At 39.5% G+C, this 20,166-nt stretch overlaps 1 protein-coding gene across 1 annotated transcript; it reads right to left on the bottom strand.

Moving 5' to 3' along the window:
* Positions 1 to 552: 552 nt before the first annotated feature.
* On the bottom strand, positions 553 to 19,882 carry LOC146318588 (glucose-6-phosphate exchanger SLC37A4-like). Its single transcript, XM_084730561.1, has 10 exons — positions 19,734 to 19,882; positions 14,177 to 14,705; positions 11,421 to 11,653; positions 7,804 to 8,050; positions 4,733 to 4,885; positions 4,569 to 4,654; positions 4,360 to 4,473; positions 3,146 to 3,211; positions 2,900 to 3,038; positions 553 to 843 (listed from the first exon to the last, which is right to left on the bottom strand). Exons 2-10 carry the CDS (start codon positions 14,322 to 14,324, stop codon positions 677 to 679), a joined length of 1,353 nt encoding a protein of 450 aa, XP_084586687.1. The 5' UTR covers positions 14,325 to 14,705; positions 19,734 to 19,882; the 3' UTR covers positions 553 to 676.
* Between the last annotated feature and the right edge of the window lie 284 nt (positions 19,883 to 20,166).

Raw genomic sequence — 20,166 nt, 5'->3', positions numbered from 1 at the left:
ATTCTGTACCATGAAGCATAGAACTGTGTATAAAAATAACATGATCTCAGATTACTTCATTTCACTGACAAAATGAGCCTAGAACATTTTTACAAATACTTGAGGTATCAGTAAAATGACCATGATACATGCTACCAGATTTGTGCAAATAGCTAGAAAAATACTAGGCTAGAATAAACAGGCCCATCAGTGTACATTCAATAACTGACCTCCACTGAAGGCAAGGTATGAAATGAGCAACATAAATCCACATTATCTCCACAAAATCAACTCCAACCTTCACATATCTTCAAGTCCAGGTTCTTTTTAGCACACAGCTGTTATAAAAGCTACATTTAAATGTCTACCTCTATGATTAAATGGAAGCACTAAAGAGTTGTGTAAAGCTTGTGATGAATGATTATCATCTATCTTTGTGCTGGTGAATACAAGGAAGAACTCAGCATAATATGTGCGACAAAGGTATCTGATCGTGAATCTAAAGTGGTTTAATGACTCACACCCACCCTGAGCATCTTCATCAACCCAATTAATCTAGAAAACATACTGAGATGAGTTTTGTTTGGTCAGACTGGAGTTGTATTAGTGTGCAGTGTTCTGTATAAAGAGTGCAAGACCACAGTTCATCTAGTCACATAACAGGGCGTCGACAGTTGGCTCATTTCAGGAAGATAATTTAGTCCATTTTCTCAGCAATGCGTCCCATTTTGGTGCGCATGTTGCGTACAAGGAAGAAGCCAATGGTGGCGATGGCCATTATCACCTCGGCTATCCAGAACGCCATGTCCCAGCTGTATTGTTTGGCAATAGTGCTGAAGGGAAGTCCCGCCATAAAAGCCCCCACTGTAACAAAAGACAGCTTGTTTTAGTCACATGAATGACGTCAATGCTGGAATACTACAGTCAGGGATACACATGTTTAGCCCACTGTCACAGCAGTTCATGAAATAGTCATAAAATGTAAAAAATATATTCATGTACATGGACACAAACACCACATTTACACCTGGTATTAAAACATGATCTATATCCAGATACGGTATCCAGATGTTTTTTCCCCAGACTGCGTTTACGCCAACCTAAGATCTGAACACAATGTAAGCAAGACTACCTCCAGATGTGGTCAGGCAGATCTGATCACATTCTGATCATGTAGCATTAGCATGTCTTTTTGATTATCTGGATAATCTGGATAATACCTGGATGCGGTGGAATTGCAGTGTTGTGCATGAACGCGCTAAAAGACCAGCATTCATTGAACTGAACAAATCAGTTTGCAGTTAATGAACCTGAATGTGAGTTTTGTTCACTCCCAAGAGAGATAACAACGCTGACATCATCAGCTGATTAAAAAAGTGTGATTGCAGCAGAGAGAGAGAACGCACAAATATGAACAAAGTGTCACCATGATATAAAAACTTTTTCTGATCATTCCTCTACAATTCTGTGGTGTATCAGGCATCGTCTGCATTCAAAGCCAAAGAATGTCTCTACAGAAGACGAGGCTACTATACTGAATTGATTTCAAGGAATTTGACATTTACAAATGAAATAAATAAATAATAATGCAAACCATTTAATATAATGTCATTATGTAGACTCCAGTGTTCCTGGTAGCAGGAAAGTCCTTTTCAAATTTAAAACACAAAAAAAAAAACCAACAAACAAACAAAAACCCAGAAGAAATGAACATGAACTAGTTAATTTTTGAGACTGTGACCTAAACTTTGAGCTAACTCTTTTTTAACTTGCACAACACTGCTGGAGTTATCCATTATGACTTTCAAAGCTATAAGGACAACTGTTTGACGATGTATACTATAAAGTGCCAAATAATTGCTAAGCATAAGATAAAATCTAGGTACTGCAGGGTACTTCTAACCCTCCCCTATGTTTGAAGAATTTTACACAAAGTTTGCATCTAACTTTCTTTTCCCATTTGGAATCTTTTGCCAGTCAGACTTTATATTTGGAATAATCAGCCCTGAGAAATCTTGCATTTACCCACTGTGGCCATCAAATCCACATCTCTGTCCCAAGAGGGTGTGAACTAACCAGTACTACCTATGCTCCTATAAGTTTTTTCTCAACATATTGAATAAATAATATTACATTAGTTGAAAAAGTTAAATTATTTACTTCTCACAGCCTCTGTGCAGCCTTGTTAATTCACTGTGTCAATGTAAATAATGAGGAAGGCAGCCTTAAAGCTGTGGTTTCCTTATGTAGAGAAGATTAGCTCTGCATAACTCACGGCTGCTTAGACAAGCTCAAAGGGATTGTTCACCCAAAAATGATTCAATCATCATTAACATTTGAAAACTGGTCACAGAATTTCCATTTTTGGGTGTAAGATCTTTAATATTTGGTTATTTGTGACCCCATGTATAAATAAAATTCAAATATATTGTGGTATTTTCTTTCAAAGTAATTGTCAGGATTTGGTACAGTTATAAGGCACTTGAAGCAGACTCGTGTTGCAGGCTGTGATGTGCAGCTGTAGAGGCAGCTAGGAGTGTGTCTTCAGTCGCATGCCGTACCTCTTTCTTGTTTTTGACAGCATCGCTCTGGCCTGCACTCTTTCCACACAGTGGTAAATATTATGGCTGTGCTGACTGCCTGCTCCAGATGCTGCTTGTATGATGAATTTATTATTAGAAATTCAGAATTTTATATTTTAGAACACAGTATAGGGGAAATGTGTCCCTGGAAAGTCTCATTTCTTTCTTTCTTTTTTTTTTTGGCATACTCATCCAACCCTTGAAATTTCTAAAATCACGCACCACACTTTTCCATAATATGTAGGAACCCTGTGTAATAGATTAAATTCCTTGAATTTTCACAAACTGCTGTGAGACTATTGAGATGTTTTTGCAGGTCTTATGCATGTGCAGCTTACCATTAGCCATCAGTGCTACAACAGCATGAGAGGTTCCACAGAAATTTGAAGGGGCACTTTCGCTGGCTATCACCCCGAACAAGGAAATTGGTCCATAAGAGGAGAATCCAAACAGAGCACCGAGGAAGAGGATCCAGATCTGTGTATGACAACAAGAAAATGCGGAGCAGTGTTCATGACAGCTTTGCTAATATTCAGAACATCAAATGTTTATCTCCACGAACCCCATCAAATGTTTGAGTGTACCTCTTTTTCTGACACACCAATGAGGACAGAGATGGGATGAATGACCTGGACCCACAGAGGAGCCTCCTGAGTAAAGAAAACAAGCTCTTGTGATACTGGAACATGCATATTTCAAGCATTTTACACAGTTATGAGAGAAATTAAAAGCTATATGTATGAGATACTGAACATTAAAGGGCTAGTTTGCATTATTTGAAGTGAGGCTGTAGGAGGTACTTATCAATAATCAGTGAATTACCTAACCACCATTGTAGGAAGGAGTCAGCAACAAAAGGTATTTTAGACACTTAAAAAGGTCCACCGAAAAAACAATTCAGTATCAATTTATGTGTAAGCTTTATTTAGAATATTTTCACCCCTTTACTCTACTGTCAGACAGCCTTTTCTGGCAGGAAACTGCTGTTATACATGTCAAATATTGCTCTCTCCAGGCCAACCAAACTCCATAGGCGAAATCAGTCACTTTACCTCACAGAACACAGGAGTTGCTGGTTTAGTGCTGCCTCCATCTGTTAGTTTGTTTGTGTTATTGTGTGAGTTTGGTGAAATCAAACTACACTTTAAAAACACAGAAGTCAGACAATAACTCAAAAAAGCTAACAGATCGAGGCAGAGGTATATCAGCATCTTCCATTTTCTGTGAGGTAAAATTACTGATTTCACCTATGAAGTTTGGTTTGTTTGGAGAGAGCACTATTTGGCTTATACAACAATGACTGATCGTCAGGCTGTCTGGCAGCTAGATAAAATGGTGAAAATATACTAAATATAACAAAATATAACATACACTTAAACTGATACAGATTTTTAGGTGGACTTTTTTTACTGGCTAAAATACCTTTTGTTTCTGACCCTGTCCACAGCACTACATCGCTTAACTTCTGTGCCGTTACTTCTTTTTGCTTTTACAAACTGAGAGCATGCTTTTGTTGGCTTTGAGGACAGTGATTTTAATGGCTGTTTCTTTTCACAACTAACAATGTAAATTAAGGATTAATTTCAAACAAGCCAGAGCTGGTGATTATTTGAACAGTGTAAAGACTAACAAAGTTGGCTTTGGTGAAATTTATTTTGCGTTTGATAAGTCTGAATTAAGCGTGTTTCATTATGATCTGCGAGGGGAAATTACTAGATTTTTTTCTGAGATGCTGTTGCTCTATTGCTGCATCTAGTGGCAGTGAATGTTGTGTACAGAACCTTTAAGCTGCAATTACCTTTGGGATTTCAGGTGTGATGGTGACTCTGAAGAGGTACATGGACACATACATTCCAGCCATCATGAGAATGAGTAGGGCATGGCGAGGGTTGCCGTGGGTGCCCAGGCCTTGCTGGAGGAAAACAAAGAGAGGATGTTTTTAACAATGGGCTCTCTACTCAATAAACTGAGTCATTTTTGCTTAATTTATTCCTGCCTTCTACTCACCCGAGCAACAGCTCTGTCAGTGATGAAGCCTGATGTGAGGCTGCCCACAAAACCTCCAACCTCCAAGGCACTCATGTAGGTGCTGCCTGTGGGAAACACAGCTGACATCAGCACCCCTGACAAGTTCTAATCAGTGAGAAGTAAAGGACAAACTAAATGCGTACCCATGAGAGCAGTCTGGCCTTTCTCCTGCATGAGGAACAGCTGTCCCCAGTCAGTGGCAGCCGTCTTCACCCCAAACACCACCAAGTAGCCCAGAGACAGCACCCACAGGAAAGGAGAGAGGAGGAACTCACTCAGGGTGCTTTCACTGTTGCCTGGTGAGGAGAAGTACACACAGGGAGACACGTTCACACACTCAAATTAACAAGAGATCAGATTCTATACAGCATGCATCACATGGTGCAAACGAGTCCCATCTGAATCAGTAAGTGTTATTTCTATGGAGTCAGTCCTGGTGATGTCAGTGTCTAGTGGCTTATGCTGCACAGCAGATCTGTTCAGTCACACAGCTCTGTTACAAATTCTACTAACATCTGGCAATCCACACTGCCATCTTCTGGTGACAACAGATTGAAGACTGAAAGAATTATTTTTCACATAGACTTATTTATAATATGTGTGGTACAATGCAGGGCTGGCATAATCTACAGCAGTCATACCCAAAGACTGGGTCAGTACCAACAGGTGGGTCACAGGAGATTTTATTTTGGTCTCGAAATAAATAAAAGACTAAGGAGGAAATTCAGCAAATTTAAGATTTATATCTGCAGTACATATTTTATAAAGCATTAAAATGTGAAAAATCGTTTTACTGATGAGAAGAAAAAACAAGACCCTGTTAATTCCATCTAAATGAACTTATTTTGTCTCATTTATGAGGTTGGCTCCTATGTACTAAAACAATGAGATGACCTGTTAACTCAGCATCAATGCATTTATTTCTCATTTCTACAATAAAGTGTCAAGATAATACAGTGTGATGCAGAAACGGCAGTAAAAATGGTCAGGAACGTTTATTCATGCACAAAAAAGTTTTCTTTATCGATAAGACTTACTGTGATTTGGGTCACAATGACTTTAAAAACTTTAAAAACTGGGTCCCCAGGAAAAAAAGTTTGGGAAACACTGCTCTAAAGCAGGGTCTGTCTTTGTGTAACTGGCCCCTGGTGCTCACTCCTGGCCTTAATATGGGGAATGTCTGACTATATTTGAACTGGCACTTGTTATAATGAACTGGTAGATTCTGATGTAACTGGCGCTTTTTGGTCTTATTTTTTTGTAATGTGTTTTTCCACAGTTATGTCTCATGCTAAAGCTTTATGTGTGTAGCCTGGGTTAAGGAGAGAACTATCTGTTTGTGGGTACTTATCAGAACTCTAAGATTACAGTAACCAACTGTGTTGTATACAATAGATGGCAGTCACCTCGTCCCCACTCCGGAGAAGCAACAAGAGTACCAGTGTAGAAAGCTAAGCAATATCATAAAATGTCATCAGAGATCAAAGAAACAAAGAAGAAATACTTGCTTCTCTGACAAAAACACTGCACCTGCAGTGGTGAAATTTCTTTTCTGTTCTGGAATAACGATTTTTATTTGTTTTTGATTTCAACCTATTTAATATACGATCTATGGCTCACTATTTGGGTTGCTATACTCATTTTTGTGCGTGAGATGGCTACATTTTGTTCTTTTAAGTGTATGCTATAATTAGAATATTTGGAAACTTGCTGTCAAGTAAGCCAAACATCACTCTCTCCAAAGCCAACAGACACTTACAGATTTTACCTCATAGAACACAGGCGTTTCTAAACTACCACTGCCCCGATCGGTTAGTCTGTTTGTGTTATTGTGCCTTCTGTGAATAATAACAATAAAAAAACAAGATTTAAATTGCTCACTTTTTCCAAACAGTCCTAAACCCAAACATATTCACTTAACTGTCATAAAACAAAGGAAAGCAGCAAATATTCACTTTTTTTGACAGTGGATGTTCACTTTGAATGTTGGCACAGTGACTCCAGTGATTAAAATTTGCTTATTATTTCTCTGTCTATCCTGTCTGTCTTGATTAACTAACTAATAATTTCAGCTCTAATCAAATAACATTTTCTTTATATATTCAGAGGTCTGCAACCTTTATGATCAAAAGAGCCATTTGCAGCCAACAAAACGGGGGGAAAAAACTTTCTGGAGTTGCAGCTATTAAATTCTCTTTTTTTCTCTTAAGACAGCCAGACACAGTAAAAAAAAATCAACTGAGTGGACTCAAGGTTTCAAGGCAATGTACAGTAATTGATTTTTGAGTTTTGAGACCAACTTAAACTCTTATGTTTTAAAATAAACTGTAAAAAGTGTTGTCATCCTGACTTTTAGAAGGTCAGAAAATTTGTATTTCAAACTTTGGTCACAGTGAGCTGTGAACCTGATTTGTCATTACTTTGGTGCCGGACAATTAAATGATTTTAATTGAAAATATTAAAATTTTAACCATCATTCACTTTAACTTAAATCACCTGGATTATTTAAATACATATTTTTGGGGAATTTCTAAAACTCAAAGATGTAAGATGATCTAAAGAAGAAAAGTAAATAATCTCAACCACAGATTAGTAGTTGGCAAAACTTTTTCAAAAGTTTGAAAGAGGGAAATTCTGACTTTTCTCAACTTTTTTATTACACCTACTACAATGATAAATGAAAAAGATTTATAAAATTATAGTTACTCATTTCCATATTTTTTTTTCCAAAGCCACAGGGAGCCACTGGAGAGGCGCTACTAAGGAGCTGCATGTGTCTCCGGGACGCACGTTGCAGACCCCCATACTAGACAGAAATGATACAAGATTACTGCTCATAGATAACTCCATTTAATTACTCTGATTGTATGAGCGTACTCCTCCCAGCTCCTGAATGGTGTTTGTTGTTCACTGTCACTCGATTGCAACTGTAACATTGTATCAATCCTATTTCCTTATTGATTATGTGGAAATTAAATAAAAACAATGACGCATGTGAACTCAATTCAGCCATGTATCTGAACTTGCATCAGCCATGACGTATCCTCATTAATGAAGTGTGTCCCAGTCAGCTCTGATAACGTCCACATACCGCAGACTTAGATGGTATTCAGTAGTACACACTTGACTAACTGTTGGGATGTTAGAACTAAACAGTGGCTCAGTTAGCACCATGTGACTGACATGTCTTGAGGTATCCATCTTCTTGACTCACCTCCCTTGGCGCCCTTCTTGGCCGCTGCCTCGATGCTGGGCAGGCCCACATCCCTTGGATCGTTCTTCACAAACACCAGACAAACAAATGAGAAGGCAGCACAGAAGATGCCTGACACGGTCAGGATTATCCTCCAGTCGTAGTACTGCAGGAGCACCGTGACCAGGACTGGACCCAGACAGCCGGCCAGGTTCATACTGCAGGACAGCACCGACCACCATGTTCCAAACTGGGAGGGCTCAAACCACTGAAAACAGACACGGGAGAATACAAAGCAGAGAGTCATCAACATGTCCAAAACCTTCATATATGCATGCTGACAGCTGTCATATTGTACATGTTGTTGGTTACTTTCCTGAAGCAAACAACAAGTTATGGTGAAAAACATGCTGATTCACAAAAAAATCAGAGTGCTACAATTGCAATTAGTCTGTATCTCAAATAAAAGCACACCTCAGAGTAATCACATTACTGCTGTAGTGTCTAATAATGTTACTTGAAAGGATAGTCAAAAAATCAAAACACATTTTTTCCCCTGGTCTTTAGTGCTTTTTATCCACCTAGATTTTTGGTGTGAGTTGCCAAGTTTTGGAGATATTAGCTGTAGAGATATAATATGAATAACTCAGCAGTAGCGTCTCTTTCCAGAAATCAGGACCTGGTTACTACTATTTTCTATTTAACTAAATCTGCCAACCGAATCACCATGCAGAAGGATGTGTGCAATCTACTCATGGATGAGTGGCTTGTGCTTGTGACAGTGTGGGATGTAAACATTAATGCTGTTCTCCTCAGCTAAGCTAGCTAGGACAGTGATACAGCTGGCAGATGTAGTTTGGTCAAAAAATAAATATTTCCTATTTGTAATTCAGAGAAGAAAGACATCTCTATGGCCAATATCTCCAAAACACAGAAATTCAACCCAAAACTATCTAGATGGGTAAACAGCATTGCATTTGGTGGTGTTTTTCTGATTTTTTTCTGCATCATTCTGGATGGAATGGCAGTTTACAGATGCACTGAAGTACAGTCTTTTCTAATTTTTTTGTTTTGTTTTACCCTGTTTTGTATTACTCTCTAGTGAATAATGATTAGAATGTTTTTTGCCTGCAACCACCATATTTTTGGATCACAAAACGGTCATTATAATGAAGCTATAAAGAATATATACATTACAGCAAAAAGCTACACTGTTGCTGCAAATAAGGCAAAAGAGGATCACTAGCAACTGAATGTGCTCTTAAAGCCTGCATTTTATTTTGTTATGTGATAACCGCACATTAAACAATTAAACTTTGCATACTGAACATGATACTTAGGTATGACACTGTCCCATAATGAAGCATACTTGGAAATCACTTTAGTTTCTAACCAAATGAAAGTGAAATGAATGGTACTGATTGAATATTATCTGTGATAAATAGGACAGACTAATCAATTTTCTAAGCAGTGTTCTGAGCTGAAGATCAGCAGTGCAGAACAGACTTGGTAGCAAATCAGGATCGAGCTTAAAAACATCATTCAAAGAGGGCTATAGTTGCTTCCTCATTCCCTCAGTGTGTGGATGATCTGCTGAGTAAAATGTGTTAATATGAACTGAAGCAAACAGGGAAATAGGATTTTCTGCATCACCCGCTGAGGTTCCTGCAGCACTGAGCTGCATACAGTTTGTGCTGCTGTAATTACTATACATGGCTTTGTTTGGTGATATCACTAACGTACAGCTCAGCAAGTCTGCACCCATAACATCCACTCTCAGCTGAGAATTTATATCACTCATGAAAAACATCATCAGGAAAAGAATTATTGAAGAAATGATAATTTTTGCAGCTGATTAAATCTGAAACTGTGAACATGACCTGGTCTAGCCACGTTTGTGACATTGAAAACTCTAGCTTTAGACTTTTTTGGACGATATTGGGATGAACTGTCCCTTTAAGAGCAGATTAAGACCAGGACAAATAGCAGGCATTATATTACAACAGTTAACCTAATCAGAAACAGACCTGTGTGCTTTTTTTTTTCCCCTAAGTGTAACAGTGTTCAGACTCTTGTTTTATTACTTCCGGAGACATGGCGGCAGAAGCACACGCCTTCATGATGTAACAGAGCTGAATCTGGCCAGAAGCATTCCTCACACTGCATTCCCTACAGAGCAACAGAATAACCAGTAACTTGAGAATCCACTGGACAAACACTTAAGGCAGCCCATGGACTGTGTTAACACCGAGTTGATCCACAGTGTGTGGATGTTGACTCAGCTGTGGAACAGGAGCTGGAGGCTGTAACAAACTGGTGCAGACTGGGAGCCATTAAAGATGTTCCCGCACACTAGTGAAGGCAAACACCTTTGGTCAAAGTTGTTCTTCTTTTGGAAAGATCCGCTGAGGATCTTCTATAAATACATTCTCCGGTAATCTGATCCCCTTCAGCATGCAGAACAAATGCCAAAGCCTATTTATTACCCACCTTTGAATACTGCTACTTTTAAGGCAGCTCCTCACGAGCCTTAAGTTGTCTGTGAGCACCGACTAACAGAATATATTTACTCTCCAAGTCTTGCCATTAAACCATTCAGCAGACCTCAGAGGGACAGTCTGGATTGTTTGTTTGGGGTTGTAAGAGGCACTTATCAATAGTCCGTGTATTAGCAATAGGAGGTGTGCTGCTGTGGACAGGGTAAGCAACAAAGTTTAACCACCAGAAAAAGAAAAATCAATATCAGTTTGAGTGTATGCTACTTTTAGATTATTGTTATCACTTTACTTTGCCACAAGACAGGCCTTTCTGATGGGAAACCACCACTGTATGAGCCAAATACCACTCTCTTCAAACCAGACCAACCACAGTATTTTTCCCTTTGCTGAACACAAGTGTTGCTGGACTACTGCTGCCTTGATCAATTAGTCTGTGTTACTGCGTGACTTTGGTGAATTTGACTTATCCTTTTAAAACAGAATAACACAAACTAACTAACAGATTGAGGCACCAGTGGACCAAAAACTCCAGTGTTCTGCAAGGTAGAATTACTGAATTCACTCATAGAGTCTGGTTGGTTTGGAGGGTGATATTTACACCTCCTGCGATTTTGAAAATTGCAGTCGGTCATATTGTGATTTTGGGAAAGTTTCAATTAATTGTTCAGCCCTAGTCAACTGGCACCTACTGTAGGTAATACACTATTGATAAGTATGTCATACAACCCTCCATCAAATAATTTGGACTATTCCTTTAATGATCCAAAAGCTATGTGTGAATGAGGCCTTGCAGATAGTTAGGTAACAGTCGTTTCAGCTGGCACAGGCTGACATCTCCTCACACCAGGCAGTGCTCCCTCTGGCCCAAAGGTCAGTACTGTCTGACAGTGAGGAACAGGACTCCTCCAAACACTTCCAACAACCAGCAGACAGGTGCGCTGTCTCCCCCACACTACAGAGACAATATGTCTGGCAGCAGGTGGCTTCCACTCCAGGGTTACACCCTTTCACTCGCTGCCAGAATTATCACAGGCATCATTAACAGTCTGCATGAGACTTCCCTCTTGGCTCTGGACATTACAATGACACTGAATAAGGGGTCTGTGTTGCATGAGGTGGCAGACAGGATTATTATAGTACCTTGCGCAGCACCTTCCCACACGGTGGCCAACCGCAGCCTTGTCCCAGGCCGTTGATGAACCAGAGCAGAGAGAACATGGGCACAGTGGAGGACCAGGAAAAGGCTACGTTGATGCCCCCCACCACGAAGAGGCCAATGGAGAAAAGCCAGCGGGCGCTGATCTGATCTGACAGCACGCCGCTGATGAACTTACTGATGGCGTAGGCCATGGTCTGGCTGCTGGTGATCAGACCTGCAGGGACACCATGAAGGCTACTATTAAAACAATATACAGAGAGAGACTTTATTACATTTGGGCTGTAACTTTGTACTCATGGAAGTAACCAAAGTTGAGAATCAAGTCATTTCATCGTCAAGAATGAAAAATCAGAATCAGTAAATAAAAACTCATGGGTCCTAGAGGAGGAATTTTGACCGCTGACTTTTCCTTTAGTGCCACAATGAGGCTCACACTTGTGGTTTAGAGTGAAATATCTCAACAACTATCAGATGGATTGCCATGAAATTAACTGTAATACTTTTAGTGATCCCCTGGTGTTTCATCTAGCTCCATCATCAGGTCAACATTTTAAACTAATAGCATGTTTTCATAGTGTACACTCACCTGAAAATGACAACTGTTATGTTTTTGCTACTTTGTAATGATCACTTTTTAACACAGAGGGCACGGCTCCTCTTCAATGGAGGCCGCAAATGTTGCACCACCATGTTTCTACAGAACGGACAGATATTGCCTTTCACATTTTTTTTACAGCCAACTTGGAAAAGCGGGGAGAGGTGGAGGTGTTTGCAATCTTGAAGCTCACTGCTAGTTGCCACTAAATTCTACACACTGGTCCTTTAAATTGTCACATGATTTGGTTGATGACTAATACCTGCAAAACCAATGACATTTCTATCAGCCTCAGCTGTACTTTGTGTTTAATGCTAATTAGCAAAGGTTAGCATGCTAGAATTCTAAACTACGATTGTGAACCTGATAAATATTTTTCCTGCTAAACATCAAGCATGTTAGCATTGTCACTTTGAGTGTCATTGCTGATGTTAGCATTTAGCTCAAATGCTATGGTGGATTCCATCCTAAACAGGCACTTCACATGGCAAAATGTTGTATTAGACATTAATACGTTTCATGTATAGTCAGGAGGTGGAGGGTGAATGTGGCGTGACAACGAAGCTGACAATTCAGCACTTCAAAGAATAGGTCAATACAATTTTCAGGGAACAAGCTTGAAAAGACTGAAAGCAGTTTATTTGCGTCCAGTAGTTATTACGCCTTTGCACTGTGTTTGGCAATCTAAATAAGCTAGATTTGGGAATTACTGCACAATGTTTTTGTTAGACAATAGCCTCTTTATAGACTTAATCATAGCTAAAAGGGAAAATTCCTCACTGTGTAAGTAGATGTCCAGTCAGTGTTGATGGTAAATGTAGTCAGTTGAAGCAATTAATTCCTGCATGTTTTATACTGACTGAGAAAGGTGAGTTCTCCTGCTGCAAAATCTGTTGTTCTTCCTGCATCCAGTGATGTCACAGTGATGTAGTTGGTGTTGAAGCTATAGTTGGTAACTTCTCGAGCAACTGTTTTTTATTATATTTGCTAAAACTGTCACTCTGGCTCCTGGGGCACCTTATTGCATTTGCAAGAATACGTTGTACCAACAATCAACCCAAAACGTCTGCATCTGATGGCCTGGTAATGAGACTCAACAATCAACTATTCAAGCAAATCTCAGATGATCAAATTCCAGTGCATTAGGTTAAAGGCTGCCTCTAACTGGTTGTTTTCATTCTGGCACATTGCATTCTTGCAAATACCACTAGTACAGTACAAGGAGGTGCCACAGGAACATGCAACATTTTTAACATATTTGTCTTATATACTACTGTCAGGACATAGTGACAGTTTGAGCAATATAAAAAAGTTATTTTTATAGAAGTTAACAACTGTAGCTTTAGGGTAGTATTACAGGCTGTTTCAGCTTGGATTTCATGTTTCTTCCTCTGGGTGGCCAGGGGGCATGTTAGATGAGTATTTTTGTCACCTAATTCTATGTTTTTGTCAACAAAGCAATAGTTACATGCTATGGTGGTGATACAGTCAGCAGCAGTAACCACATAACTATCAGCCGACAAAACAAACAACAATGTCGGTCAAAAGGGCAAACGCTATTGTAGTTTTCCTAGTTGATAAATAATCGTCAGCATGGACATGGACATTAATGTTCAGAATATGATTTTACATAAACCTAAATGACTTTCATCAGTTCTGTCTATCAGTCTCTTTTGACTTGTTTGTATGAGCCATGTGTCTGCTAAATTAAATTGTAAACTATAATTATGCGGCGAGGGAGGCGTAGACGCCGCTTTCATTGCATGAAATAAGGGGGACATCCAGGGCATGTGCCAGCTCAGACGCTGTATAAATGGTGTGTAGACTCCACCTACCCGGCGCACCACAGGCGTATGCCAGCGTAGAAATGTTGCAGACCTACTGCAACATGGGTGTAGGTGTCATAAGCTCACATATAATGCATCCTGGTACATTTGGGTACCTCTGGCACGGCTCAGCAAGCAAGAGAACTCAGCTTTTTTGGTAACATAACATAACGCGCAACAGAATCTATTGCTTCAGCTGACTAAATTTACTATCAACATTATCCTGATATCCACATGAAAACTGGTAACTTTCTCTTTAAGGAGATGCTGCTCAAATCAGACAAAAGAAAACGCTCCATTAATGCTGGCATCTCACCCAAGTCATCTTTGTCCAGGTGGATCTCCTCCATCACAGAGGGCATGACGAAGGAGAAGGTCTTCCTGTTGAAGAAGTACAGCGAGTAGCCAGTGAACATGCAGATGAAGATGGCTACACGATAGTAGCCGTAGCCGGTGGCCCCCATGATTGCACTCAACTGTACAAAAACAAGAGACACACAACTTCAAGGATGACGAGGAGGAAGGCGAATTATTTGTGGAGTCTTGTGTTTGGGTCCTCTGGAATCTAGATTACAGCCAATCAGGAGAGAGCTGAGAGCTGTGCTGTTATCAGCGGCCGTCTTTGGACTGTTTTTAGCAAAAAGTCAACACCATCAACTACTTGTTTGCGCTGGGACAAAGGAGATATGGAACAAGGTGCAGCATTGGCCGGGCAGCACTGATTAAATGTGTTCCACGAGGCCGAACAGTCTTGACAGCACTCTTCTTGCAGGCTGGTGGCTCCGCCTATCTGTGAGGCTGCTGCTTGTAGAAGCCAGGACAGAGGAGGGACACCTTACACCGGCCTGGAAATGAAAAACCAAACATGACAAATATGACTTGAGACAGAAACAATTACTATTGGTCGCTCTAGAATAATAGATTAGGGCTGAACGATTTAGAAGAAATATCTAATTCCAATTATTTTTACTGATACTGCAATTGCAATACGACTTGCGATATCAGAAGAAAGGATCATGTTTACATCATTAATCTCATTTTCATTGAAAAACACATTAAAATGAATACAGTGTTATTTTTCAAAGAACTGTACTAAACAACGATGTTTTCTGAAGTCTAGAGAACGATGTGTTGGCCAGGACACCTCTGCAGCACCACAATATTTACTTGAAAATGGTATTTTGACACACATTGTGCCTTGAACAAAATATTGTGCATCCTGCATTTTGAAAAGTGCAGTAGACCATATTGCGATTTCAATAAACTGTCAATTAATTGTTCAGCCCTAGCTACAACTAACAATTATTTTCACCATCAAATAATCTGCTTTTTATTTACATGATTAATTGATTATTGTTGTTGTTTACTTTGTAAAATTGATTAATAAATCTACTTGTCTGAAGTAAATTTTTAAAATGCCCCTATACAACATTTTCTATTTATTAGTGGTTATGTATCAACAAAGTATCTAGTGGAGTTACTGTAACTAGCATTCTTGAATACATGATACACTGTGGTAATCAGTTTTGCAATTACCTCAGTGTTCATGTTTCATGCAAACACTGGCATGGCCTCAAAAAGGGGCTGTCAGCAGCCCTCTGAGCTGCCATGGAAGTCAGATGCTGTTGACCCCTGTTACGGCACTTAAACATTGTTTTTCAGAAACTTTAAGTAACTTTGAAAAACAACTGTTTTATCCACCTTGCTCTAAAACTTCAGCAACATCAACATACATAATAATACATCAACATCCTCTAACACTACCCAACTGAACTCCTGTTTCCAGGAAAACTGAAATGCTCGCTTGCACTTCAGTGCATAAACATTGTCTTTATGTGCCTCATCAGTACTGTGCGTGTGCAACTCTCAACAGAGACGAGAAGGAAGCAAAAGAGCTCACTCTTTAGCTACATCCATCATCAGCACTGGTATGTTAAAACTTGCCTGAAGTTGCATTTTACGTGTCCTAGGAGATCCTTATTGTTGAATCCTAAAAATGTAAAAAATTTGTGGCAGATGCTCATACCAATGTCCAAAGTGACATCTTCAAATTGCTTCTTTTGTCCCACCAACAGTCTGAAGCCCAAACACTTTTCATTTACTGTCATAAATGCAGCAAATCCTCACATTTAAGAAGCTGGAACCAGCTAATGTTTGACATTTTTGCTTGAAAAATGGCTGAAACGATTAATCAATCAACAAAATAGTTAGCAATTAATTTTCTTTTTATCGACTAATTGTTGCAGCTATTTAGCACTTCTTGAAATGAACACTTAAACAGACAGATAAAAAGACTCACCACCCATCAGATCCTTAATGGAGAGACTTGGAATCAAATAATCCTTTTCAAAAGGGTGGAATGCTAATTAGACAGTACAAACTTTCTTCTCACAGCAGTATAGTATCTGCAGTCCAAGACTGTCCTCCATGTTGGTGGTTGTGATGCTGTGTTATGGTCAGTTGGTCAACCAGCCACCTGGTTGTTTACAGCCTCTTCATAGTCCTATGTCACAGGTTCAGATTCAGCTAAATTGACATTCTGAACCAGAAGCTCAGCTTGTTCTATGCTACACTTTTCCAGTATGTGCACATAAACAGTTAACATCCAAGTTGTTCCTTTAATTGGCCTGGGCATCTGAGTTCTACAGTCAGCAAGCCTGGTAATATCAGGTGTCGTACACAGGAAAATCAAACTTAGATGTCTGACGCGTTTGTAAATGTTGAGACGACCTTACATGACCAGTGATATACCAGATTCTGTGACCCACCAGACTCTGTGACCTGAATAGAACGTTCAGGGTGAGGGTTAGGGGGTAGCTGAGGTCGTCCTGCCATAGATGCACAGTATTTGCAGTGGTAGAATGTAACTTAGTATGATTACTCAAGCACTGTACTGGAGTATTTTCACTTTATGCAACTTTAACTTCTACTCCACTACATCACAGAGGTAAATATTGTACTTTTTATTCCACTACATTTGTCTGATAGCTTTAGTTACTAGATACTAGGGATGTCCCGATCCGATCACGTGATCGGAAATCGGGGCCGATCACGTGATTTTCAAATGATCGGAATCAGGTGGAAATTATCGGATTTAACCTTACAAAACAACAAGCATGGCCATGTACACATTTTAAATTCATCCTGAGGTACAAAGAGATTGTCAAATGGAATGACAATGGCTTAGTTTTAACAGTTACAACATCAATATTCATTGTTGCACAGACGGAACAACACCGTAAATGTCACAATTTACGGCAGGAGGGGAATTCTGACAACATAGTAGTAGTGAGCTGGTAGTTAGTAGGCTAACGCAGGACAAACGTGTCACCTCGGGACAGCATATGTCTGCAGTTTGGAGGTATTTTAAACTGGACAGTGAAGGCAGTGCAACAGCCACTTGTAATGTGTGCAAATTGAGCATTTCGTGTGGTGGAAACGTGGATGTGTTCTCTTTTTTTCTTCTTATTGATGCATTGCTTAAGTATCGGATCGGGACTCGGTATTGGCAGATACTCAAAATCAAATGACTCGGACTTGGACTCGGGGGCAAAAAAATGTGATCGGGACATCCCTACTAGTTACTTTCCAGATTCCAATTTTTCATTCCCTAGCTGTTCAGTGAAAACCATTTATCTTAAAATCTGGTTAGTTTGAATGTAAATTCTTCAGATAACCTAAAAGATGAGAACATTAGGTGCTAACATCTCCCACTTCTTAAGCTAAATTAACTATTTAAAAACCCTCTTGGATTTGCTGGAAAATGTTTTGTGTGAAAACAGGGCCATTTTTCTGGCATCATGGAAATCTGACGTTTCAGAGAGACATTCTCACGGGACAGCCACGCTACAAACGTATGACGATCTTACAGACTGTGATGCAGCGCTGTAGATTAACCCGATAGTTCTCACCCTTTCCAGCTCGCAACCCCGACGGCCTGTCTGCCCCAGACTGTTCAGGAATTACTGTATAACACATGAAATCTACCAAACTCACATTATAACATTGGTACATGCAATGTGATGTAAAAACAAGAGCTGCAAAAATTATTTATCAATTATTAAATTAATAGCCGACTATTTTGGTAATCGATTAATTAATTTAATTCATATTTCTAGATAAAAAAAAAATCTAATTTCTATGATTCCAGCTTCTTAAATGTGAACATTTTCAGGTTTCTTTGCTCCCCTCTCACAGTAAACTGAATGTCTCTGGGTTGTGGACAAAACAAGACATTTGAGGACGTCATCTTGGGCTTTAAGCAACACAGATCAACATCTTTCACCACTTTCTGGTGGTCAATTAATGATCAATCAATTAATCAAGAAAAAAATGAACAGATTAATCTATGATGAAAATAATCGATAGTTGAAGCCCTCGTAAAAACCATTCCCTGGTCTAAAATACAACCCTCATTTCCCATCATGCTTGCTGGACTGAGTAGTTTGTAAAGTTTGCTATTTCATTACTAAATGTTAGTGTTTGTGCCTATTTAGAACATGGTGGTTTATGTTTGTCATTTGTCACTGTCATTTTTGTGCTGGTTTATAGTTTTGTTCAACATTTCTTGAGGCCAGCTGTATTTTGCATATTTTTGAGTGCTCATCCCTCATGCTGACTGTCTTTAAGGGGCTAACATCTCTGAGAGCTGCTTCCTGGAGTTGCATGATTTGGTAAAAAAGTCATATTGTTATTATTTTACCTGAAATTGTGATACGTGATACAATTTGTGGATATGATTGGTTCTGCATTACAATTTTCATGTTCACTGGAAAAAAAAGTAAATTTGTGATGATGTGATATTTATTGACGTCTGTACCAAACAAACGTGTCTTCTATGATCTGAACAACACAGTTTTTAGGCCAGGTCATCTATGCAGCACTACAGAACCTCATTATAATGCTATTTTCTCACACATTTTTCCTTTTTCAAAAAATCTTCAATTCGGTCATGATTCTGAAATTTAGATTGATTTAGATTTAGATTTTATTGTGATTGCAATTTAACAGCGCAGTCCTACTCTCTCTCCATGCAGTTCACCACAATATACATTTATTATTCTCTACAACTACCTCACAACCCCTTGAGGGAACCAACCCTCAGGTTGAGAACCCCCTAACAGTTGTGCAAATGACCCCAGCCTTGAACAACCTAGCAGGAAATGTAATATACATATTAACCCTGCAGTAATATTGATACAAAATCATTACATGTATCAGCAAAACACTGAAAGGGACCATTTTACTGCACAATTAGTACTTTTACTTTTGATACTTTAGCTGCATTTTGTTGATAATACCAACATACTGTTACTCAAGTAAGATTATGAATGGAGAGAAGCATTTTCAGTGTGGTATTAATACTTTTACTTAAATAAAGGCTCTGAATATTTCTTCCACTGCTGGGTATTTGGGTCACAGAATCCTCTGGCTCACAAAATGTGTTGTAACACCAGTAAGTATCTTTTTCATCCAGTCAAAATAAGCCAGAACATTTTTCTGAGTCAGTTAGCATTTACTCCTGAATGATAGACGTCCTCCACCGTCGGAAACCATTTCAACCATTAAAGCTCCACTTTGACAGAGGTCTGTGATAGACAATGTATACAACACCATTACAGATAAGAATGGACTGATAAATTTACCAAACGGGACCATTCTTTCTCACTTTAGCATAAGATAACCCCAGTTAACATACTCGTGGCGAACAGATTTGCGGGGCGGACCGTGTGTTTCAGCCCTTCAGGCCGACATTTGACCAAATGCCGTTATAAAGCAGGAACACAGCTATGCTCTCTGCCGTCTCATAGAGCCCTATACCGCCTATGTGTCACCCTGTCATCAGTATATATCTGTATGTGGAGCTCTGTTACCTTTCATTCGCGTCCCTCGCGTTGATCCCATCCAAGCAGCAGGACGGCGCGCGCTCATGAATCTGCAGCAGCTCACGAGCGCGTCACCGTGACACGAGACTCAAGCCACCGTGGCACAAACACGATACACTCTGTCTCTCTCTCTCTCTCACACACACACACACACTGCTGCTGAAGGCTGCTGCAGGCTGCAGGGTACTGTTTCAAATGTTGGACCACCATTCATGAATGCGTCTGTTTAAGTGTCGAGTCACATGCCCAGTGTGGTGGGTTAGTTCGGGTCAATTTTCACGCCGCAAAACTCCGTTATTAATTTTCAATATGTGACTTTGTAATTCCTCATGACGGAGAAAACACAGAATCCTTAATGCCTCTATATTGTTAAGCAATCATTATGACCTGCTGATTAATTCGGCACAGTCGACTGTTATTT

The sequence above is a fragment of the Lutjanus erythropterus genome, chromosome 11 (genome assembly GCF_056507025.1).
Source record: "Lutjanus erythropterus isolate fLutEry1 chromosome 11, fLutEry1.hap2, whole genome shotgun sequence".
Classification (NCBI taxonomy): domain Eukaryota; kingdom Metazoa; phylum Chordata; class Actinopteri; order Lutjaniformes; family Lutjanidae; genus Lutjanus; species Lutjanus erythropterus.
Note: the sequence above shows the minus strand (reverse complement) of the source record. Positions and strands in the feature narration are given on the sequence as shown.